Here is a 22723-nt window from a genome sequence, read left to right as displayed (position 1 = left end):
TAACTAACTATTCCAAAGGTTGGAAGGCATAAAAGCCAGGTTGCACTCACATGTTAATTCTGCCCCTTTGTCAACAGGTGGTATGATCAAAATTTAAGTGACATTTCTGCATTCTTCAGGCTGCTGGCTCTGCTGTGCTGAATCTCGCCTCTTCAAATTTCCAGTGAACCTGTGTGCATTCTCCTCTGGTTCTTACCCTGCAGTTATAACCTCAGTATTGGGAGCAAGCCTGGAAAATTTCAGAATGAAAACCGAAACCTTCCAAAAGGTAGGAGCAAATAAAAAACAGAGGATATTAATATAGAAACAGCTGGACTTCAGCTTTACTAATGTATATTTTTTAGAGCATGTAGCAATTTAGATCAAGTACGGGTATTTCTGTGTGCTTCTGTTGAATCAGGCCTCTTGCCAATAACACAACGAGAGGCTGGTACACTATATTAAAATATTAATTACCAAGCCCTTTTCTTTTGACAGGTCTACTAAAGATACTTCAAATGGATATATGAGAATTGATCAAAGATTCTACAGGTTGTTGCCACTGCTCACTAGGCATTTCAAACCAAAGAAGAACCTGACTCCCATGAAAAAGATACCATGTTTTTACAAGCAATAAAAAACCACTGTTCACTTGATTGCTATGGGGATGGATATAACTAAACTGGGCTTTCTTAAGGCAGAGAGCACGATCTAAGAGAAACAAAAAAAGACATGGGAGAGGGAGGGAAAGAGCGAGTGAGCGAGAGCTGAATTGATTTCAGCCTGTTCAGGTCTAGCTGGAAAACACAATGCGGCGAAACGGTCTCTTAGTCAGCAAGCTTCTTTTCCTAGGTTTTTCCCATGGTTTGAAGTGGAGAGGGACGGATGGCATTAGAAAAAGTGTGTGAGAGAGAGAGAAGGCTGTAGGAAAGGCAGAGAGATGAGAGACATCATTTGGAAGGGTGCAAAATAGTCTGTTCCTTCTGGAGAGTGGAAAACTTTGATGTCCATGTCTCTGGTTTTAAAGTGGCAGTGTCAGGTTCAGGCTGAAAGGCTCTGGTATTTGAATCTTTGTCCATGCTCGTGCTCAGGACTCTGCCTGTGCTCACACCTGCACATCCAAACACCTGCTAGTGCATCCACGCAGCAAATGGGCCTTGCACTTCAGAGCAGGCAGCAGAAAATAAGCAAGTAGATGGCTTCAGTGATTCCTTGTACTGAAATTCATGCTGAAGAAAAAGCACACTTGTATATTTGTGCACATGGAAAGATACACAACAGGAAAAAGTGCTGTGGGCTTTGGTCCTTTTAAAAACCTATTCTTTTCCTGGCATTACCAATACGGTTATAAGGCTCGGAGTGTGTTGCAAGGCTCACAATGTCTAAATGGATGAAAAAGCACAGTTACAGTAAGGAGAATAATCTAGAATTGCTGTGATCTGTCAGCCATCACACACTAGTCAATTCAGTTTCAAGAGTCACAACTGATGTCTGTAAGTCAGAAGCCCTTTCTCCTCTGCAGGGTCACAGGCATCTTGCACAGCCTGGCTGTTTTCTCATTTGAACTGCATTTCAATATAATGCTACTAATAATTCAGACAGACTAACAATGATAATTCCAGTGTAAGCCTGGAAGAAAAGAGAAAGAACAGGACCAAATTTATCACTCATGGTACTCAAGTGAATTCTGGTAAGAGTTGATCCAGAGTGCAAGTGCCTCTTTCACCTTTCCTCCCTTCCAAGAGCAGAAACCTTTGCACTCATGGTGGAGCTGAGAGGGCTCGTGCTCTGCTGGGTAGCAAGCTAATCTCACTGGAATCTGCACCCCAAAATTGCACCAGTCACTAACAGCCTGCAAAAGCAGAAAAGGTATTTGAGAATTCTGTAGAGTTTCAGATCAAGCCAACGAGAGATGTAAATGTTACTGTGATGGTCTTAGACTGTGATGTCTCAGTTTCTAGCAAGAATAGAAGCGTAAGTGCATGGGGTGGCTTGTGGGCCCTGATGGGAGACAGACAATGGATCAATTTATGTTCAACTGACAGACCTCCTTTACTGGAGGGGGAGATTTTGACTTGAATCTCTGGAATGTTGGCATTTTCCTTTCCAATACTCATTTTCAGTTTAAATAGAGTGAAAGGCCTATTTTCATGGCAGGTGGGCTGGAGAAGGGAGGTTTTAATGACTCTTTATTCTTGGATTTATAATCCGACACGCTGTACGCACATGTGTTTGTCACAAAACTGTGTGAGGTGCCCAACACCCATCCATGCATTGTCCAGCAGATGTTAAAGCTATCAAGTGTGTTTGCTTCCAGTTCCAAAGGAAAACATTCTCTATTTTGGGATGTGGGATTTTTTTTTTTTAGCTGATTTAAACAAACAAACAAAAATAGTCTTGGAGAGGTAGGGCTTACGTGATCATAAGAAACCTGTGTAAATGAGGATCTAAGGCCTGTTCCCTGACCCATAAACTGGGTTAGTAATTAGTTGTTCGTGCAGTTTGTTGTTGTCATCACAAAACCCGAGGTTAGGCTGAGGACTATTTAAAAATCACATGCATTAGCAATATGGGATACCTAAACATATGCTTACTGCAGTCACAGGGCATTAGTTTCTCCTTATAATAATACCTGCGAGCCCGCAGTCACAGCAGAGGTCATGTCACGAGAGGTGCTGTAGCAGCATAGAAAGCACAGTGTTTCCCCAAGGGTTTTATAGCTGAAGGCCCCAAACTTAGAGATAAATCTGCCAGGTGGGACCTGGCACTCCTGTGATGCTCCATTTCATGACCAGGACCTACAGTGTATGGACAGGGTGATATCTTACTTTGAATTTTTTTATATACATGTGTACTTCATTAATAAGAGGATAGAAGGTAAAATTTGCCTTATGGCTTGGCATAAGCTGAACTAAATAGAAATAAAGTCTGTTTCTAGCACCCACCGGATTCCTGTTGCTGCACTATAAATCTCTTAACTTCCAGTTGTTGAATTCTGTATTTCAGTGATGAGATAGAACAGAATTAACCAGCTAGAAATAAGAAATGGCGGCCTCCCGACTGCAAAATCTTATCATGTAAGAAAGGACTACTAGTGAAATGTTGCCTCTGGGTATAGCGGAAGAGAGAAGGAAGCCTAGAACTCTAGTAATTCTGCAAATTTGTAATTGTTGCAGGTAATTAGGCTCTGCCTGGGTTATCTTGTCAAGGAAGACCCAAACTGCTTGTAGGATTAGGTTTGCTCACTTTCCTTGGGCAAATTATTACCTTGTAAGTGATGCGGCAGTGGAGCATCCTCCAAGAGTAAGGGACCCCTCTGTATCCATGGGTATACATCGAGTCAGGACACTGTCAGAGTCACTCGTGGCTAGGAACTGCGTGAAGTAGCCATGTAGGTGGAAGGCAGATGCAGGATAAAATAATATCATAGTCACTGCTACACCGGGGATACTCTTACATTGCTTTACAAACACTCCAAAAAGTTGTGGAACAGCATGTGGAATTAACGAAAACTGAGCTGAAAATCTCTAGAAACAACTTTGTCAGTCTTGATCTTACTCTCAAAGAAGCCAGTGGGTATTCGAATGTTTAGTTCCTCAGGCTCTAAGTATGAAAGGAAAAAGCCCCTAAAATATCTTCATAGGTAGCCCCTATAAAAGAACAAGATTCAAAAGCATTCCTTCAGGAGATCAAGGACGGTCCAGCCTTTGAAGCCTGTAGGATTGGGAAATTTAAAGATCTTTGTGGCAATCATATTGTGCCATTAGAAATCTACCATTTGGAATTGTAAAGTGTTTAAAAGGAATGATTCCAAATTCCACAGCTGTCTGGTGAGTGACAACTTGATGTGGCCCGGGGGGGAGGAAGAAGGTCATTGTTAGGAAAACAGTTAAAATGAACATTTTCTGAACAGAGACTTTAGATAATACTTTGATAAATGAGGTTTAAAACAAATACAATATTCTGGGTAACTTCCAGAAAATAACAGATTAGCAAAACAAACAAAACTCAAAATGCAAAGACACGAAATAGGTATGTGGCTGGTACTTAGCAAATAATAGAGGATTGTTCAAAATAAAATGAACAATAAACAGAGTCAGAACCAGCAAGATGAGACAATTCTGCTGGCTATGGAGCTGATACTTTTTATTGCACTGCAGTTTTGCCAAGCAAGAGAGCTTCTGGAAGGCTAGGCTGTTCATTTTGATACACTAAAATATTTGAGAATCCATCTTTATTGCCTTTTTTCCCAAGCCATTCAAGCAGCTCAGCTGCTGCTCAAAATACAAAAGCATTGCATGTGCCCAGCAAGTGGATAATGAAAGCGATTCCCTCAGTTTTAGTATCTTTGTCAGCAGAGTGTAGTGAGAAACGCAGACAAACAGCACCACTGATGACAAACTGATTTATGGACTTGTTTGTTTTCATAATTTTCATCATAATTATGACTAAAGGTCTTGATCCTGTGACTGCTAAGAACCTCGTAGGGATGGCTGCTGGCTGGATGCCCTTAGTACTCATTAAAAGCTCCTTGTCGATGTGGTTTGGAAGCACACAGAATAGGGTCTGTTGGGATTACTTTTAAGGGAATTTTTTTGCTCACCCCTTAACAGGACCCATACCAAACAGCTTCTAATCCTGATTTCTTCTGGCAGACCTTTTATAGGTAAAACCAAATCAATATGTATAATTTGGGATAAAAAGGATAAAATTTACCCCCAAATTCAACATAACCTTTTAATTTTATCCTCTTTAATCCTTTGATAATTTTCATGCTTCTCCTGCAGAAAAGCAATTTTGCTAATCACCTTTGTGCCAATCCCTGCATTCCTGACAATAGCGTGAACAGCTTCCATCAAAGTCTTTGATGTGGCAAAGACACACACACATATAATCTGAAAACAATTCAGCTCCTTGGTTCTCAATGGTGAGCACTCTGCTTTAATAGAGTGCAAGTTCCGTGGAGGTTTCTAATCCTTTCTGCCAAACAGAAGAGACACAGTCAGGTAGCACACCTTATTCAGAAGTTAAAATAACATGTTACTTGCTCTCAGAGAAAATCAAAACAACTCAAGATCAAAAACAGATTCCGCCAACCCTAACAGGATAGACTTTCTACTCAGATAACTCTTGATCTAAGTGTGTAACAAGTAACCTGCTTTAATCCCTCAAAGCGATGGTGTTACAGATAAGTACTGTAGTAGAGGAGGTGTCTTAAGTTTCAGAAATACACAAAAGCAGTGGTTGGAAGGAAAAACAAAACAAAGAGCTGTCCACATGATTGTGTCTTTAGGTGGAAAGGTGTATTTGAGGGCACTGCAAGTAATAAAACCCCTTGAAGACAGAAAAAAACCCCCCAAACCACCACCACCACCACCAACAAAAAAAACCACCAAACCAAAAACCACAACCAACCAACCAATAAAAACCCCACAAGACAGGCAGGTATTGAAATGCTATTTCTTCCAAGCTGGATCTCATTGACTTACACTGTTAAATCACAAGCTTTACAGGTATAAGGCCCCAAATTTTTAGCTGACAGACTCTGCAAGCCGTGATACTGGAATGGTCTGCTACTTTAGCACAGAACCCTACCCCATTTTCTATAGGTTCAGAGTGGTCCTAGGCCATGAAAGGCTTGGGGTCTCTGACTGTAAGATTTGGGAAGGACACATTATTGACTTCATAATTATACTGCACTGAGGACCTGCATGGAGTTCTTTATTAGAGTATGAACGATACAATGGAAATAATCATGCTACACATACAGTTTTAGTAATGGTTCAGAATCTTCCTTGGTTCTTGCTCTTGCATACACCTACATATGCACTTCAGCATTGCTGGGAAGGCTGGTGCCTTTGGGTTTTTAGGCTGCGATGCACAGCTTTGGCAGCTCCACAGCAGTTCCAGTAGCTGAAACCATGCCTGAGAAAAAGTGTATGCAGATGCAGGTCAATTTCTCAAAAAAAACCAAAAAAACAAACCCAAGAAAATAACAGAGGATATCTATGTTTTGGGCAAAGAATAATTATTGTTACTATGTTGTAAGGCAATTATTCATACTAGAAGGCAATGCTACATTTAAGAACAACGTATTGTAATATTTTCTTCATATTATTCTGTGTCCTCTGTCTGGAGCATATTTGACCCTTTGCATGATTACTGTGTGCAAGCATGTTTCATCTTAGCCAAATATTTCATGGTGATTTATACTTTGGGTCACAATTTGGAGAGCACCAAGGCCCTGGTCCTACAGACACCCTTGTCCACATACCTTGGCCCTGGTATCCCAGAGGGTCACGCTGCCGTGTTACTTTGCACCCAGGCTCCTTCTGAATTTCCCTTGGTAAAGTGGTGCAGCCACAGACTGAAGGCTACTGTACACTGGAATTCGGGTGTCACGCTGTGCAGGGAGACACACACTATGCAGGTGTTGCCCCCGTAGAGGAACAGAGCCTTAGACCAGAAGGGTCTTAGTCTGATATCCTGAGTTAGGACCCATCAGGTCAATTCCTGATTTAAGTTTTAGTAGCTGTCATCTAGGCAGGCTCTCTATGGGGAAAAAAACCCCAGACAACCAAACAAAAAAACCCCCAACACCCAAACAAACAAAAAACCCCTGGTATTGTTTTTTTTTTTAAATCCACTAACAGTGAATCTACCATAAACTTTGATAAGTTGTTTCCACAGTTAATTTTATTCACTAGAAAAGTATGCTTTATTTATTATTTTGTTTCCCATCACCATCTATCAAGAGATCTTCTCTCTTTGTCTGCTAGATCCTGGTATTACCAGATTTTTCTTCCTGTTTCAGTGTATCATAAGGTATGATCACTTCACACCTTAACCTTCTCTTTAGAAAGCTAAACAGACTGAGCACTTCAGGTGTCACTATAAAACATGTTTGACAGTCCTGTAATCATTCTTACTACTCTTCTTTGAAACTCCTCTAGTTTTTCAACATCCTTCTTGAAATGTTGGCTGGACAGATTATTTCTAAAGCAGTCACAACAGAGTCAAAACCAGAGGTAAAACAACTTCCCAGCTCTTGTTTGTTTCCCAGGACAGCACCAGCCCTTTGGTCACCGCACTGCTAAAGGAGCTCACATTCAGTTGATTATTCATCTTAATGAACTCTTTACGGAATTGCAGCTTTGCAGGATAGAGTTACATCCTTTCAGTGTGACCTACATTCTTTGTTCTGAGACATTACATTTGGCTTGATTGAAATACATACTATTTGAGTATGCCTAAACATAGGGTTATGTAGCCATTAGCATCCTTTGCCTCTTGCCCCATGCTTTGTGCCTTCTGCAAAGCTTTGCTATTAATGATTTCAGATTTTTTCAGATTGCTAGCAAAAATATTAGTGTAGGGTCCATAAGCTGTCTCTGTGGGATCCTACTAGAAAAAGACCAACTTGTTAATAAATCTGTCTTTACAATAACAATTTAAGACGAAGAATTCATTCAGCTTTTAATAACTTTAATGTTTTAGACATTGCCAAAGTGTCTTGCAAAAGAGCTAAGTTTAATGTCATCAAAAAGATATTGTTGATATTAAACTGCATTCACACCAAGCTTCCATAATTTCATGTTAAGTAAAATTTGTGATATTACCTCCCTTTCAGTTGGCCACTTCAGACCTGTACCAGATGTGCTGATATTTCACCTGAGCTCAAACTTAGATTGAGAAATTTTTAATTACTTAGGCCATCTGATTCACTCATTATAAATGCTGATAAAACATTTGCTGCCTTATGGAACTTCCTTGACTTCTAAGGTGTATTGAGACTCGGTGTAAATGGACCAGACAGTTCCTCAGCCAGCGGTTTTGAACCTCTCAAATACGAGGCTTCCAGAGTTGGTGATTTTGTCATATAAATATTTGAGTGCTTGAGTTTACACAGACAAGATGACGTGGAACAGGATGCAAGTACTGTCTAAAGGCCTGTATGCTATGGTAATCTCATTATATGCTGAAATGTATTTTCTTACTCTATTGTGCAAAAGGAGTTGTAGACTGTGGTGGGTGATACCTGTTCAAAGCATTTTAGGCAGATGATGGACTTCTTATAACTTATCTATTTTTTGATTTTGAGGGAGAAACTTCCCTGAGCACTTCAGGCTTCTATAGAGGGTAAAGTACTATAAGAAGGAATACCACAACACTAGACTCATATTTTCCTGCTCCCCTCTCTGTGGATGGGTTCCTTTGCCATTTTGGACCAGAATCATTCCGCGTTGTCAGTACTCCAGGCTCCTGTGGATGGCAACAATGACTCGGTTATTATGAACAGTTCTTTCGTGGCTGTGTGCTTGTATGTATGTACACACGTGTGAAGTACGAGCTTTGTGGCGCCCTGGAAGGGAGAATGAACTGCATCTAAGGTTCCCGGGGAAAAGCCAGCCTTAAATCCACGGTAGCAGGGCCTGCTCTTAGGTGGGGAAGACTCATTCTTTTACGTTGCCCAGGAATTTGGGAGTGTTGACAACTGCTGTGCAGCACCAGATGACCCCTGCTGTCACTTCGTGGGTGACAGGCACTCCTGACCCTGCTCAAGGATAATTAATAAGCACTAATCACCTTGCTCTTCACCTTCCTTCGCAGGAGCGCAGTGCCTAGCTGGGGTTGCTCCAGGTGGTGGAGCAGATGGTCTGGTTACCTGGCATCACCGTTCCCACCATTAATTATTCCCGTTATCAAAGAATGCACGCATCAGGTGATGTTACTGATCCCAGCTCGGAGGAACACGGACCCGTGCGCCGGGCTGCAGGGAGCGGAGTCCCAGCGGCTCCCGTTAATGAATTAATTCGCTAACGAGGGTGGGCTCAGCGGCCCCGAGCCCCCTCCCGCCCCAGCAGCCGCCTCCTCCCCCGGAGGGGGGCAGTGACAGGCAGCGGCTCCTGCCCCATGTGACTGGGGAGCGGCTGCCCCCGTCCATGGCTTGGCCTCCCCCGGGCAGCAGCAGCTCCGGCTCCCGGGGAGGAGGGGCAGGAGCTGCTGCTCCATGGGGAGGAAGGGCAGCCCCCGATCCCCCCAGGCGGGGGGGGGATCCCGGGCCGCCTCCCCCCCCACCTCCTGCCCCCCCTCCCCGCTCTGGGCCTTACCCGAGGAGCTGCTGCTCCTCATCTGCTCCTACCTGGACGTGCAGGCCTTGGGCCGCCTGGGCCAGGTCTGCCGCCGCCTGCGCTTCCTGAGTAGCCGCGATCTCCTCTGGAGGCGCATAGCCCGTGGCTGCCTCAACTCCGGCTTCACCCAGCTCGGCACCGACCTGTAAGCGCAACCTTCCCGGCGGAAGGGCGGGGGGGAGGCGGCCGCAGCGGCTGGGAAAGGCCGGGGATGCTGCGGCCTAGCTGGTTGCTAAGGGGCGTTCTGCGCTCCTGGCGTAGTCGCTAAGAGGGGCTCCCCGCTGCCGTGAGGGGGCGGAGGGAAGGGGGAGTTATTCTCGAAGCGCGGCTGCGCCGTCTTTAGCCTACGCCAAGAGGGGCGGCGAGGCCAGGGGAAGGGCCGTAGCGCCGGGCCCGCAGCGGGGCCGCCCCTGGGAGGGGAGGGATCGCGTGTGGCGCTCCCGGGGCGATGGGAGCGGACCCCGGCTCTGCCAGGAGAGCTGGGGGTTTGTGGGAACGTGCTCCTTGTCCCGCGAGGAGGCGGGTGAGCGTGGCGGGGACTTCCTGGGCCCCCTCACCGCCAGGCCGGCGGGAGCGGCCCTCACCTGGTGAGGCCCCAGGCCACTTCCAGATCAGCTGGGACTCCTAAACTCCTCCTAAAAAACCACGTAGGGCCGGGGGCTTCGAGCGGGGGGAGCACGAGAAAACGGACAGAGCCACCATGTGCAGCTGCGGTGCCTGCTGTGTGCCTGTGCTCCCTGCCCCATTCTGAGCAGCGGCCCCTTCCATGGTCTCGACACTTCAGAGAAGAAGCTGCAAGGGAGAGAGTCTGGGCTGGTGTCTTGGGTAAAGCTGGAGCCTGGGCTTGGGTACGTTATTAGGTGCAAGAGCCTTCATGGCAGGGCGCCCCAGAAGTGTGTGTTTCTTAGATACTCCTACTTACAGAGCAATTTGCTGGTATGGCTGTCACAGAAAAAGTGACTCTTGGACTCTTTGTGGCTTCTGGGTTTTGAAGTTTTGTGGATAGGGGTTGGTTTTGTTTGTGTTTTGTTTTGCTTTGTGTTTTTTTTTTTCCCCGGTTCAACAGCATGTCATAAGTTAAGAATAGGTTCAAGCCCTCTTGGCTTTACTGTATGTGACACTTGTAGACTAAGTACTTTTGGGGTTTGGGTCTTCACAGTGGTTGGGTAAGGACCCAAAGATGGCCTTTCTTATCTCCTCAAATTTGCTAGCGTACAAAATGCCACTCTGAGATAGCTGCACAACATGGCCTTTCCTTGCTACTTCAAGGATCCCAAGAGGAAGTTTATGATCTAGGATCTATGAATCCCTTCCTATGTTTCTGTTTAGCTGCTGACCCAGGATCTTGTTTGTCATCCAGTGACTCGGGATTATTTCCCGAAACACTGTGTTGACATGAATAAAATGAAGAGATGTCAGGTTTTGAGGCCTATTTTGCTGTCTCACTATCTCATCAATAGCACAGGCTTTAAGGAAGCAATTTTGGCTCCTGCAGACAAGAGCAGAACTTCGTGGTGCTGAAACCCCTCATGTTGGGTTTTCAGGCCAGCACTTTAACCCATTCAGTCTTCATAGATTGGGGGCTGTAACCAATAGACATTACAGCCAGGCACTGAGCTTTGAAAGTTAAGCACAGTTGCGTTGGAAGTCAGCAGGAGTAAGCACTGCAGAATGGCTGTGTGTTGGGCTCTGTCTACTGTGATATATGATTTTGTCTCCCGAGGAAATGAAGTTCTGTATTTTTCATTAAGAATAAGGCGATACTGTGCTCCTTCAGTTGCAGGAGGGATCAGGTGTACAGCAGAGTGGGTGCAGCGTATGTAAGGACTACCACTTCCCCCTGCAGAGGAATGCAGGTCTATAAACGGCTACAGAAGAGGTTTGCCAGGTCAGAGGGTTTAAGTGAAGGCTGCTTGAGTATCATAGGCTCCCAGGGATTTTGATGCTGTTAGGTTTGCTCTGAACAGCGTTTTATTTAGTAATTCTAGGATGTGCTTTTGTGCTGAGTCCTATTTTCAAGTTTTCTTTAAACAACTTTAGTACTGCGTGCTGCTTTTAGCATTGGTCAGCACTGCTCTGGTCCTAGGGAGTTCAATCATGAGTAACATGCCAAGTGACATTACAAACTGGTTATGCAGGGGTATAGACATATCTGGAGGATGAATCCTTTCATTAATTTTAACTTAATGGAAGGCTCAGACAATCTTCAGTTCTTTGAAATAGCATGCCAGATCTTATGGACAATACCTGAGAGCCACTTGTTTTCGTTGTGTGGAGATCCAGCATCTAGGGGCAGTTGCAGGTGTTTTGCTCCAGTACGGTAGACAGTTCTGGCAATTGATGAGAGACAAGGGCATATTGCAGTGCTGGGGGATCTAGGAATCTGTACCTCTCCAGAAGAACCAGTGTGAGTACATGTGTTGAGTTGTGGTACAGCTGTAAAATACGTACTTAGCTGAAGAAGAGTTCAATACGCTCTGTGGCAGCTTGAGGGTTTTCAATAGCCATGTCTCTTCTGTACCACTTGCTCCTCATGTACGTCTCCAAGATCAAGAGCAACCTCCAAGGTTGCTGCTCTTGCAGTTGAGGGAGTAGGATTTGCAGAGAGAGGTTATATTTTATTTGACTGATACAAAATGCGGAGGGAGTTGAGGTAAACTGCTGGGCATGCAGCCTTTCTTCCTGATAGTAATTCTAAGTAGAAACCTGTTAGGTTGTTCACTGAAGGTTAAGTTTGAGCTGAGTAAATATTTAAGCTGAAATATCATTGGGTAAATAGAATGGTGATGAAGATGATGCATACTTGGACCTTCTTGATGACTGTGCTTTCTTAGTGATACAGAGTAAATCAGGAGTTTGTCAAGCTTGGCTTTGACTCTCTCAATAGTCGAAGCTTCTGTTGCACATTCTGGATAATGCTGCATGAGGTGAACACTGGTTTTTCCTTTTAAGAGTTTTTTGTGCAATACTGTCTGCAATTGAGAAAGCAAAGGCTGGAACCGTTTACAGTTAGTGTACTTAATGAAATAACATGCATGGTTCTAACATTATATCTTAAACTGATGGTCCCTGGGAGGCTGGCATAAGTTAAAAACAAGTCTAGGGAGTATTTACTCTTTAAAACAAAAAAACATCTTAGAATAGTTTGATCATTTCTGCTGTTAAATGGCTTTTGATAAGCCATCTGTTAATGCTCTGTAAATAGAGATAAATTTGAGCCTAGAGTGTAAGATAGCTGTGAAACTTCTCCCCCTGCCCCCACTTCCTCATTTTTTTAAAATGGCGATTAACTTGAGAATTACACAATTTCTTTAAAATGTTGTTTCTGTTAGGTATATCTTCAGATAATTGTGACAAGAACATCAGAGGGGGCAGGCTTTAGCTTGTATGTGAAACAACTGTTTGCACAGTCAGCTTGCTTATAAAACATCTTCATGCTGAAATACGGAAGAGAGAAAGTTTATAAGAAACTGGTTGCAAAACCCTAGCTATTAGCAGCATGGAAAAGAGAAATTGTAGTATACCTGAAACTATTTGATTTAATTTTAAAAATTATCTACTTCTCATCCTGTCTACCTTTAAAAATTGCCAGCTATGGTTATCTCACACACATACTTAGGCTTAGACAATATTAGATTGATTTGCTAATGTTTTCAAAGGAAGATGTGGACTTAATCCAAGACACTGGCTATTATGCTGAAAAGCATATTCACAACATTGACAATCTCTCAAATTTGCCCTTTCTGGTAGATTCAGCTGATCAGGAGCTGCTGGTGTAAGTGGAGTATTTAAGGTGTTGGTTCAATTGTGTGCTTGCAGAAGAGAAAAGAAGTTTGCTCTGAGCAAGGTTTCTGTACACTTCATTCCTTGGTGGGGGAGGGAAATCACTAGGTTCGAATCAATGTGAATTACTGTATATTAGGGACAGCAGGGAATGACTTGGAAGTGTTCTTAAAGCACATTCTCAGTGTTAAAAATGTGCTGTTTCTTCTCTGAATCAGCAGTAAGTGTTTAGAAGAATATTGTGTCACTGTTACGGAAGTATAGAGTGGATTTAGATGGATGTGGTTATTGGCACGTGTCCTACACATCTCTTTATGTCAGGCTGCCACTTGTTCTGTATAGTTGTGTTAATTTTATGTATAGACCTGTACTGCAGCGAGACCTTGTCATGGAGATGGTAAAAAGATAGTCCCTGCACTGAAGATTTTTGCTTCATTCAGTCATAGGAGCTGCTGAAGCAGGAGTCGAGCCCTGTCTTCATGACGTAAAGCGAATGGAGCATTTTTGTTCCAAAAATGCATGGCAGCATATCACAGAAAAGTTAAGGCTTAAGAACACACTCTGCTGCTAGACTGTAGCTGAGAAGTAGCACAAAGGCTTTGGGGTTTTTGGTGAGTATAGTGATATTACAGTTGTGTCTGGTAGACTGTGTCTGTTTTGCCAGCTGTTGTACAGGCCCAGCAAGAGCAGTCTCTGACCTGACCGAGCGTGCTGCCTAAATAGCCAGGGTAAACAAGGACTGGGAGGGGAAGCAGAGGCAGAGAGATGTCAACCAAGCTGCCCTCTGTGCAGCAGGTCAGTGTCAGAGCCAGGAATAGCAGAGGGTGCTTTAAGCCCTCATGCAGCGCCTGCTTGCTGGACCACCTTGGACTGGAGAAATTGGAGAGGCAGAAAGCTCATTGCAAGGTGGTTCTTTATTTAAAGTACGGAAGAAAGGAGTAAAGTTGCAGCTGGGCTAAACTTATTGTTACAAAGGAATTTCAGAGGGCAAGTTAAAAGTTGCAGCCTCAATAGCTTGACGATGTGCTCTTTGTAATATATTAATAGCTGTTGTCAAAATATAGAAATGTTTCACTGCATGTTTTGTCTCTCCCTGTCTCCTGTTCTGCCTTGCCCCTTAGGATCATGGTGTATTCTCAGGTTCAGAGAAACAGATTCATTAATGGGTGAATTTATAGTCTTTGAGTATTTAAGCACTTGTGTAAGCATTTCTGTAAGTTAATAAAAGCTGTGTTTTCTCCAGATCTTGAAAAAATATATACACCTGCAGGAGCAGGAAATGGCCAATCTATGCAAGTCAAATCCAAATGCAAGCTGCAGCAATCATAGGAGACCTCTGCCTTCGGTACTGGAAGGGGAGGGAGTGTGAATGCCTGTAAAGCTGCTTCAGTTTCCTTCATCTTTTAAAACTTTTATCAAAATTTCATTACTTTAACTCAGAAATGAAGTAGGCAATGAACTGGTGCAGATTATGCAGAGGCGAATACTCTGGGGAGGGTATTGCAATAACGGCAAAAGCCTGGAAGAGGGCACACAGCTGTTGCTTTGTGCTGGAAAAGTCAGTGGTTTTTAGAAACTTCTGTAAGATCTGTTCTTATTCTGTCTTAAACTGTTAGCTCTGGGCAGGACAGATCTGCCAGGACAGCTCCACAATATCCAAACTGCTTATTGTTCTGGGAATGTGAAGTTGCTTGTACGAGTTTTTTCAGGCCTGCCTACCCTCCCCTTAAAATCTTCACAAGTTCAAAGTGGAAGAATAACTTTATCTAGTTCAGGGTTTAAAAAATGTGTGCTGTGCTTGTAGCTATTATCCCTGTAACCTGCATAAGTGAATAAGCTATGGTTTTTTTTCACTCTATCAAAATAGTACCCTAACAGTCCACTGTTTCAAATCAGAATATACATGACAACTGTTGAGCAGCTGCAGGTTTCCTCAGGTCTTCCCAGGGCTCTGAATTCTGAAGCAGCCCAGATTTTAGCTTCAGAAAGTCTGCTTAAGTCCTTGAGAGAGACAAAATCCTGCCTGGAGTTTTTAACCATAGTCTGATTGCAATCATTTGTAAGGGAGCGGGCATCTGATGGCAGAGGGGTCTGGCTCAGTCTTGGCAATGATGTTTCTTTTGGGAAGTCCATGTGAAGGTGTGCGTCTTCGCTGTGTGTACAGAAGCTCGCCTGCAGCTCTGCTTTTTATTAGAGTCTCTGGCTTCTTCATGCAGGTGAATCGTTCGTGAGAGCTGTGAGGTGGAGTGGTAAACCTGCACAGCCTGGTAGTGTCTAACTGAGATAGTGCCGAGGCACCAAAGGAGGCAAGGAACAGCGAGAGAACAGTCTGGAGAGCTCTCTTCCATCTCAGAGTTATTTGAACCCATGTCAAATAGGAAGAGGGGAGAGTGTAGAAGACAGACTGAACCTGGCAGTAAGCCAAATAAGGGTCGTGCTAAAAGAATTCAGGTGGAATTTTTGTCCTGGAAGAGACATTTTGAAAGCCGTACGACTTGTTGAGGACAGCAACAGGAGCTCCTGACATAAATAGCTTTTCCCTCTCAGCTCTCTGTTGGTGGCCCTGCACTGAGATGCTGCCTCTCAACAGGTGTGTCCTGATTACACAAATAAGTGCAGTTGGTCCCTGTGTTAGCCATCCCTGCCACGGGGCCAAGGTTGAAAGTGGGGCTTAGCCACTGTGACCTATTTGTTCGTCTCTGTGACCCTTCTAGTTAGGCCTGAGGCAGGCTGGTGACAGCTTTTATGCAGATAGCAGATTTTGTCCACAGAAGAGATTCAGTCTCAGCACGTTTCTGCAGACTTGCATTTCCAGATGAGCTCTTCAGCACTTAACATGTAGCAAAATGTGAAAGGCTTCATTGGGTTAGGATGCCCCATGCAGCTGGGAAAATATAGAGTATAACATGTTGGTGTTATCTTCTGTAGCACGGTATACGTTGTTGCAGGTACCATTGTTTTGGCACGTGCTGAAATTGTAGATGGACAGTAAGAATCTCCCCAGGATGCAGTAAAGCACAGAAGCTCTTGCTATTGCAGAAATACCATTTCTGGTGGCAAAGGACTTTGGCTGGGGAGGAGATCATTGAAGGCAAAAAACTATTGGAGGTGAAGCTTTAGGAGGAGATGTGCTTAGTCTCTGACTGAGTGATTCTTGCTTTCATTGTTTTCTTTTGGGGCCCAGGCCAACAACTGCCATGGTGGCTGAGGTCACCTGGGTCAGTGGTGCTGGGGGGGGATAGTCACAGTCTCTCACTTCAGCAGCTGGGAAGTGGGCTCCAGAAGGAATATTACATTTCTTTTGGTAACTCTGCCAAGAAAGAGAGGAAATCCATAATTTGAACAAAATACTTTAACTTTTTTTGGAGGGTGGGGTGAGGTAGGAAGGGGGAAATGAAAAATATTTTATAATGGGTTGCTTGGGATGGCTTCTATGCTGGAACTCTCTCTCTGAGGCTGTAAGAAATGTTCGGCTTCTCTTAGTGTAAGGAAAGCCTTCGTAAAGGGAGCTTCTGTCAGGACTGCATGCAATCGGAAACGTGCGTTAGCTTAGGTCATTTATTGCACCGCATGGTTTGGGATCCTTTTTGGATTAATTAAGCTAATAACAAAGATACCCTTGCAAGTTCTGGATCATGTAACTTTGTGAGCTGTTGATAATTGTGATGCCCTAGCAGAGGTGGTAGAATGATGGACTCTGATGCATTGCAAGAACATTTTGCTTGAATTTAATGTCACTTTCACATTTGGTGTTCACTGGTTCCTTCATCCTGTGTTTTCTGCGATCCTTCCAGGATGCTGGGCTGCATTTCAGTTGCTTTCTGATGCAGGGCTGTGAAGGTCCTGTTAAAAATATCAGTCCTTCCTCAGTGAGTCAGCCTTCAGCAGTCTTGAAGTTCACTGTTGGGTGGCTTCTCTGAGAATGTGAATGCCAAGATCTTGGTTTCACAGAGTACCTAAGCATGTACTGAATTTTAAGCATGTGGCTTAGTATTTTGCTGGATTGCATACTAAGAAAGGTCAAGGTGTTAACTGGCTGGTGGATAGTAGTCCCTCCACAGCATTTTACATAGCATTTGTCTTCATAAGGTAAGTCTCCTCAATCTTTGGATATTCAGACCAGTTGTAGAAGGGGAGGCACTTGGTTAAGTCAACCACTCAATATAGATGTGCGATGCCTGTTGATTGTCCTAGGTCATCTGTAAGATTTGCATGTATAGAAAGTGTGTTGATCATGATTGAAGCAAAATGATCTTCGTAGGGGAGAAAAGGATCTTTTTTTATCAAATGATTAAGTTTATACAGTGATGCCCTTTTTAACTTTCTAAGATTTGAGAACTGCTGTCATGCATTGCAGTGATGCTCATAACTTTTTAATGTATTCTGCGAGTTGCTCTGGGGGTTGCTGTTGAAGAGGCAAATCAAATTGCATCTTGGCACTTGATTCCATCACTGGGCTTGATTTAACTTCTCTTTTGGTATAGGGGATCAAATATCTGACCAACACTTGAAAATCATTGCAGTTTAGTCTCTGCTGCCCTGGTACTGGCAAATGGCAGTTTCTACCTACCCTTTCTCATGGCCTCCATATGTTCTGTCAACTTTCTTGTAGACATTTATTCAAAAGAGATGCAAAATAGAAGGTGGATGTTTCTAAGACATGTTTCAATTAGCTGGATCCAGAATTGCTATATGGAAGAGGCAGGCTGGATGACTAATATACCTATTAACAGTAAAACAAACAAAAAGACAAACCAAACTTGCCAAAACCCCGCCAGACCTCACCCATGTAGTCTTCCCCCCCAGCCCTTGTCCCTTCCAGACAGGAACCGTTGACTTGTGTGGAAGAATGAGGTGTCTGTTACAGTAGTAACTGCGATAGTGAACTGGTACTCTGCGGCAAGGCAATGTGTGCCTCTCCTCTGAAATTCTTCTTTTAGCAGCAGGAGGACCAGTGCCTCTCTCCCAACTAGAAAAGTGACCAACAGTGTAAAATGGAGGCTGCTTTTTTGACCGTGGATTCACCTTTTTCAGGGCCTTGGAAATTACATCTAGTCTTAGTAGAGTTTGTGCGCTGAGTGCAGGATGTCTGGTTGGGCCAGTATGCGTTGGGAGGGGGTTGTGGCCTGAGTGCATTTTCCATCACTGTGCAGGCTGGTGACTTAAAATCTGTACGTGGGGAGAACTTAACTGAGAATTGAGTGTGGGGAGGAGAAGTGCTTTGGAGTAATGAATGGAATTGGATGTAGGCGGAGAGCCTGAACTCTGTCTGGGAGAGTAATAAGCAATGAGAAGGCTGCTGGACCTGACTTTTCAGTGCTGTGCATTCCTCATCTCAGACACTATCTGGCTGCATGAGCTCCTGCAAGTGCTCTCTTTAAAAATGGAATTCCTCTTCTTGCAGCTTAGGCTAACTCTATAGTTACGTGATTTTGTTGTGATGTGTTTGTTCTTTTGCTTTTTTTTTTTTAAGGGTTAGGAAGAAATAGAGCTTGTAGCTTCCTAAATTCAGTTTTATTTGGTGTAGCTCTGTTGATCAGAAGCTTATAGTTGCAAAGCTTTCTAGGGGATGAAAAGCTTTTCTGTGTGTGGTTTCTGTTTTTGTTTCAAATGGATCACATATCCAGGAATGCAGTCAAATTATAATGGTGACTAAGTGCCGGAAAGCATAGAAAAGGGGAGGGGATGGTGAGCAGAAAAAAAGGAGCCTGAGGCTGTGGAAGGATGGCTGGGAAAATGAGAATCTGGCCAGGCCCCAGGGCCAGGTTAGAGATTTCTACACCCATTAACAACGACAGGAGATGTTTATTTACAGAGACCTAATCTTTGTTTTAAAAATGATAGAGTACCCAAAAATCCCACTTTTGGAAAGTGGTTTGGGGGCACAGTAGTGCTGGGAGGAGGGAACTGGTCCTGATAGGACACTAGTCCCCATCTCTCAAGGATCTTGCCTTCATCCTATGCAGCTGGGAACATTGTTGAGAAATGCATTAAAGGGGGAAAAACTCTTGTAATCTAGTAAGTAGTTTGCAATCCCCAGTTACAAAGGATAACTTTGAGAGTTTCCTCGTTTGTACTTTTCTGATCTTTTCTATCTAAGCAGCTCTATCAAGGATATTGAATAATTAAGTGTATGATATGAGAAAGAAGGGAGCTAAAGCTGCCTTCCCCCACCCCTCTTTAATCAAACCTGGATCATGAAAGCAAAACAGATGTTGAACAGCTGCTTGAACTGGATATGATCATGTAGACTCAAAAGAGACCTTGGTTCCAGGTCTCTGTGGTACCTACCTTTTGTCACCTCTTGAGCTGTGTTGATCTTGGCTTGTCTCAGCTCATCCCAATAACTTTCATTTATATCCCAGCAACTGCTTATGGACTACAGTCTCTCTTTTAGTAACATTGTCTGACTGTAAGTAGAGAATTTTCCAGCAATGTGGTGGAATTCTCTATGCTTTAGTGAGCTGCTGCAAAAGATAGTCTTGGGGCATGTGTTCATTGGGTGGTTATACAGATTAAGTAATTTTATTTTTAGTTTGAACATATCTTGATTTCTAATTATTGTATCTGATTATGTGATTGTCAAGCAGGTGAAGGTCTGGAACAGTTTCTTTACTAGTCTTCTGGCTAGACACACTCTCCTGGCTTCTAGTTTCAGTATTCTCCTGACTACCGTTTCCTCCGACTGTTCTTGTATGGTGTTGTCCTTATCTTAGCTGGCTTTCTTTAGTCTCTATTGGAAGAGTGATGTCCTCTTTCTCTGGTTGTTCTGATATAGTAGTTACTTTATGTGCCATCTTGTTTTGATTACATTTTGTCTGAACCTGTGTTGTGCTCAGTATGCTAGATCAGGTCTTGATCAGATCTAAGACTTGTAGACTAGTGATCATCAGGGATGGCTTTCTGTGCTGATAAGCACCCACTCTGCTCCGTGTTCCTTTCTTGTCAACTCTCGTAAGTGTGCTTGCTCTCGTGTGGTGTGGGCACCATCAATGTTTGCCAGTCCATCATTTGTGGAGCCAGAGTGAGAACGTACCTGTGACCACCTTGAGTGTATTTGTTGTCTGTATAACATCAGTCCTGGTTGCTAATCTCATCTCTCTTCCTCTGTCTGCAGAGCGGCTGGCCTTCCAGTGAAGGAGAGGGTGAAAGTATCTCAGAACTGGAGGCACGGACGCTGCCGGAGGGAGACGGTCCTGAAATGGAAATGCAAGCAAGTGGCTCCTTTCTCTTCTATTTTGTTCTGTGTCAGCTGCTGTGGGGCTTTGGGTTTGCATCTGTACACTGAAATGAGATGTTTCCTGCTCCTTGTGATCCACAGGGTTTTACAAGTGATGTTACTGGCCTGTTTTGGATGTTGCTGGCTAGGTGGATGTGGGGTAACTGGAGTTGCTGTCTTGCCCTAGAGATCCTCTCTGAGAGTTGAGGGTTCCTTTCTTAGTAAGAGCTTGAGTTTGTCATTGATCTGATCTGTGAAGTTCCAATTGGATTTAGCATTCTTTACTACAGACTTGAAACTGTTAGGTTCCTATCTATTGCTGTATACCATTAGCAATTTTCTGTCCTCACAATGAGCATACATTAGTCCCAGGTGTGGACATATGTGTCCCCACAAAATGCTTGGTTTGTCTCCCATGATTTATCCTGGCCCCTGATTTGGATGTACAAATCTGAAATGCTAATTAGCATTCTTCTACTTTATACTGCTTCATTCTCCTACCTTATGCATCCCTCCTTCTCAAAAATAAAAAAGAAAAGTATATTTGACATTAATGAGAGGAGACTGTGAAACTATTCGTTGCAAAGGTGTACTCAGCTTTCAAAGCAAAGCATAAGTCTCTTGTTTGAACAGCACATCTACATTTTCAGCCTTCACATCATCAGACAGAAGGAAAAATTAGAAAGACTATGGTTTGTTAGCTGCTGAAGAACAGGGACGTGCTACTGAGCTTTCATGCCTTTCTGTGCTGTGTAGATTGAAGCAATGGATAATGTGCCACTGCTTGTCTAAAGTCCTGGGAGCAGCTGTAATGAGCAGAGTGTTTTTTGGTGCAGGTTGTATACCTGCCTTTGAAGTGCTTGTGACCATCTGTGAAGACAAGTTCTGTGGATGTTAGAGATCATTACTAAACCAGCTTCCCAAGTGAAAAGGCAAGGACTGATTTAATGAGGCCGCCATCCAAACTGCATCCTCTAATTTTCATTTGTCCTGCTTCAAATTTGTTATTTTTCCTTATGAAAAAGCCATAGAAAAAGGTAAAAAGCTAATCTGCAGCAGGAGGAGAGCCAACAGAGACTGGCTGTAGTCATGTAAGCTGGATATTCACTTGCTTTTAGAGGGCTGCGTAGGAGTGGAGGAAGGAAGGGGAAATCAAAGCCCACCTAAAACCAAAGCTGCTGCTACAAAGATGCCTCTTATTTTTTCCATGCATATGATCAAGTCCCAAATGAACATTATAACCTATGCTCAAATGCTTTGTCTATGTGACTAAAAGCCTGTTACTGGAGATGAATGCAGGCAAGCAGGAACCTTCTATCTATTAAGCAGTCTTGTCCTCTTGCTTGTTTCTAGTCCCTTGTGATGTTATGAGGTGTGGCTGTCTGTAGTAGCTCTGCTGGCACAGGAAATCATGACCCTTGAGGATGAATGATCTGCAAAAAAGAGGGAGACAGGTTTTTATGAGAAGTCACTCTGCTTTCGAAACAGTTTGTTCCTGAATAGTTTGAAAACTGAAGGGCTGCTCTGTAGAAAGCCTCTGGTTTTGCTCAATGTTTGCATGGATATTGGTGCGCTTGGCAAAGACTGCGGAGTGGAGACAATTTGACACATCCATGCCCCATAGGACATGAGCCCTGTGTCTCTTTGTATCTGGCCTTGCTGTATCCAGAAGGCCTATTTGCTGATTCTTTGGTGGCTACACAAAAGTAAGATCTTGAGCTAAGACCTCTCTGCCTAAGTGTCCTTTGTAGCCTGTTCTGTTTTCTGTATTTTGGTTTTGTTTCAAGAATAAATAAACTTCTCGTGATGGCAGACTTGATTTGGACATTGCTTGAGTGTCTCCTTCTCAGTCTCCCAGGAAGTGAAGCATATTTTCCACTTGTAGCTTCCGTCTTCAGAATACTTTGAAAGAACTCCTTTAGCAGTCCACTGCTCTTGTGCCTGGAACCTGTCTGTGGGAAACTGCCACTGTTGCATAGATAGCAAGGGGCAGATGAGGTGTATGGGCTCTTCTGAAAGATGGGCAGCAGAAATCAAGAGGTTGGTCTGCAATTGCTTTTGGCTCAGCGGTGGAAGAGTTCTACATGAAGAAAAATATCTTCTCTACATTATGAGAACAAAGTTCTTGGATAGTGTCAGGCTTATCCTGCTGCTTTACAGAGAAAGCGGGAGGTGGAGGATTTTGTAAGAAGACCTGCGTTATTTGGTGTGACCTGCTCCCCTGCTCAGATGTGTGTGAAAGCGTGGCAGCTTTGTGATCTCTGCTGGGCATCAGCAAGTAATGTGCAGGATCAAAATTGACTGTTTGCACTAAGAGCTTCATATTTAAGGCTCTGTTAGAAATGCTTGGCATAGCTTGCAAATGCCTGATAGTCTTAGTTTCTTTAAAAGGGCTCATGAAGAGGGGTCAGGGAGCCTTAAGTATTTCCTATCTAAACTCACTAGACTCTTAGACATCTTCTCTTTCAGATATTCCATCCTTCCTTTTCCTCAGCTTTCGATTAGAAAAATGTCAGCAATGTGATCTGCTTTCTGTGTTGCTAGAGAAGCTTCACTTCATGGCTGTGCTACTATATTAAGCCCTGCTTTTGCATGTGACCAGCAGCTCCAA

General features: G+C 43.6%; 1 protein-coding gene and 1 long non-coding RNA gene across 2 annotated transcripts in view; one reads left to right on the top strand and one right to left on the bottom strand.

Moving 5' to 3' along the window:
- Positions 1-5738: 5738 nt before the first annotated feature.
- LOC135990970 (uncharacterized) lies at positions 5739-9207 on the bottom strand. The gene is made up of 3 exons (XR_010606468.1): positions 9122-9207; positions 8143-8241; positions 5739-5904 (listed from the first exon to the last, which is right to left on the bottom strand). It is a non-coding gene; the product is annotated as an uncharacterized LOC135990970 (long non-coding RNA).
- FBXW4 (F-box and WD repeat domain containing 4) overlaps positions 8901-22723 on the top strand; it is a 61914-nt gene continuing 48091 nt past the window's right edge. The window contains exons 1-2 of the mRNA XM_065639163.1: positions 8901-9255; positions 20011-20106. Coding sequence (XP_065495235.1) covers positions 8990-9255; positions 20011-20106 — 362 coding nt within the window. The 5' untranslated portion in view covers positions 8901-8989. The remainder of the gene's footprint in view (positions 9256-20010; positions 20107-22723) is intronic.

Source organism: Caloenas nicobarica, chromosome 7 (genome assembly GCF_036013445.1).
Source record: "Caloenas nicobarica isolate bCalNic1 chromosome 7, bCalNic1.hap1, whole genome shotgun sequence".
NCBI classification, from domain to species: Eukaryota; Metazoa; Chordata; class Aves; order Columbiformes; family Columbidae; genus Caloenas; species Caloenas nicobarica.
This window is presented reverse-complemented; position numbering and strand designations above follow the sequence as displayed.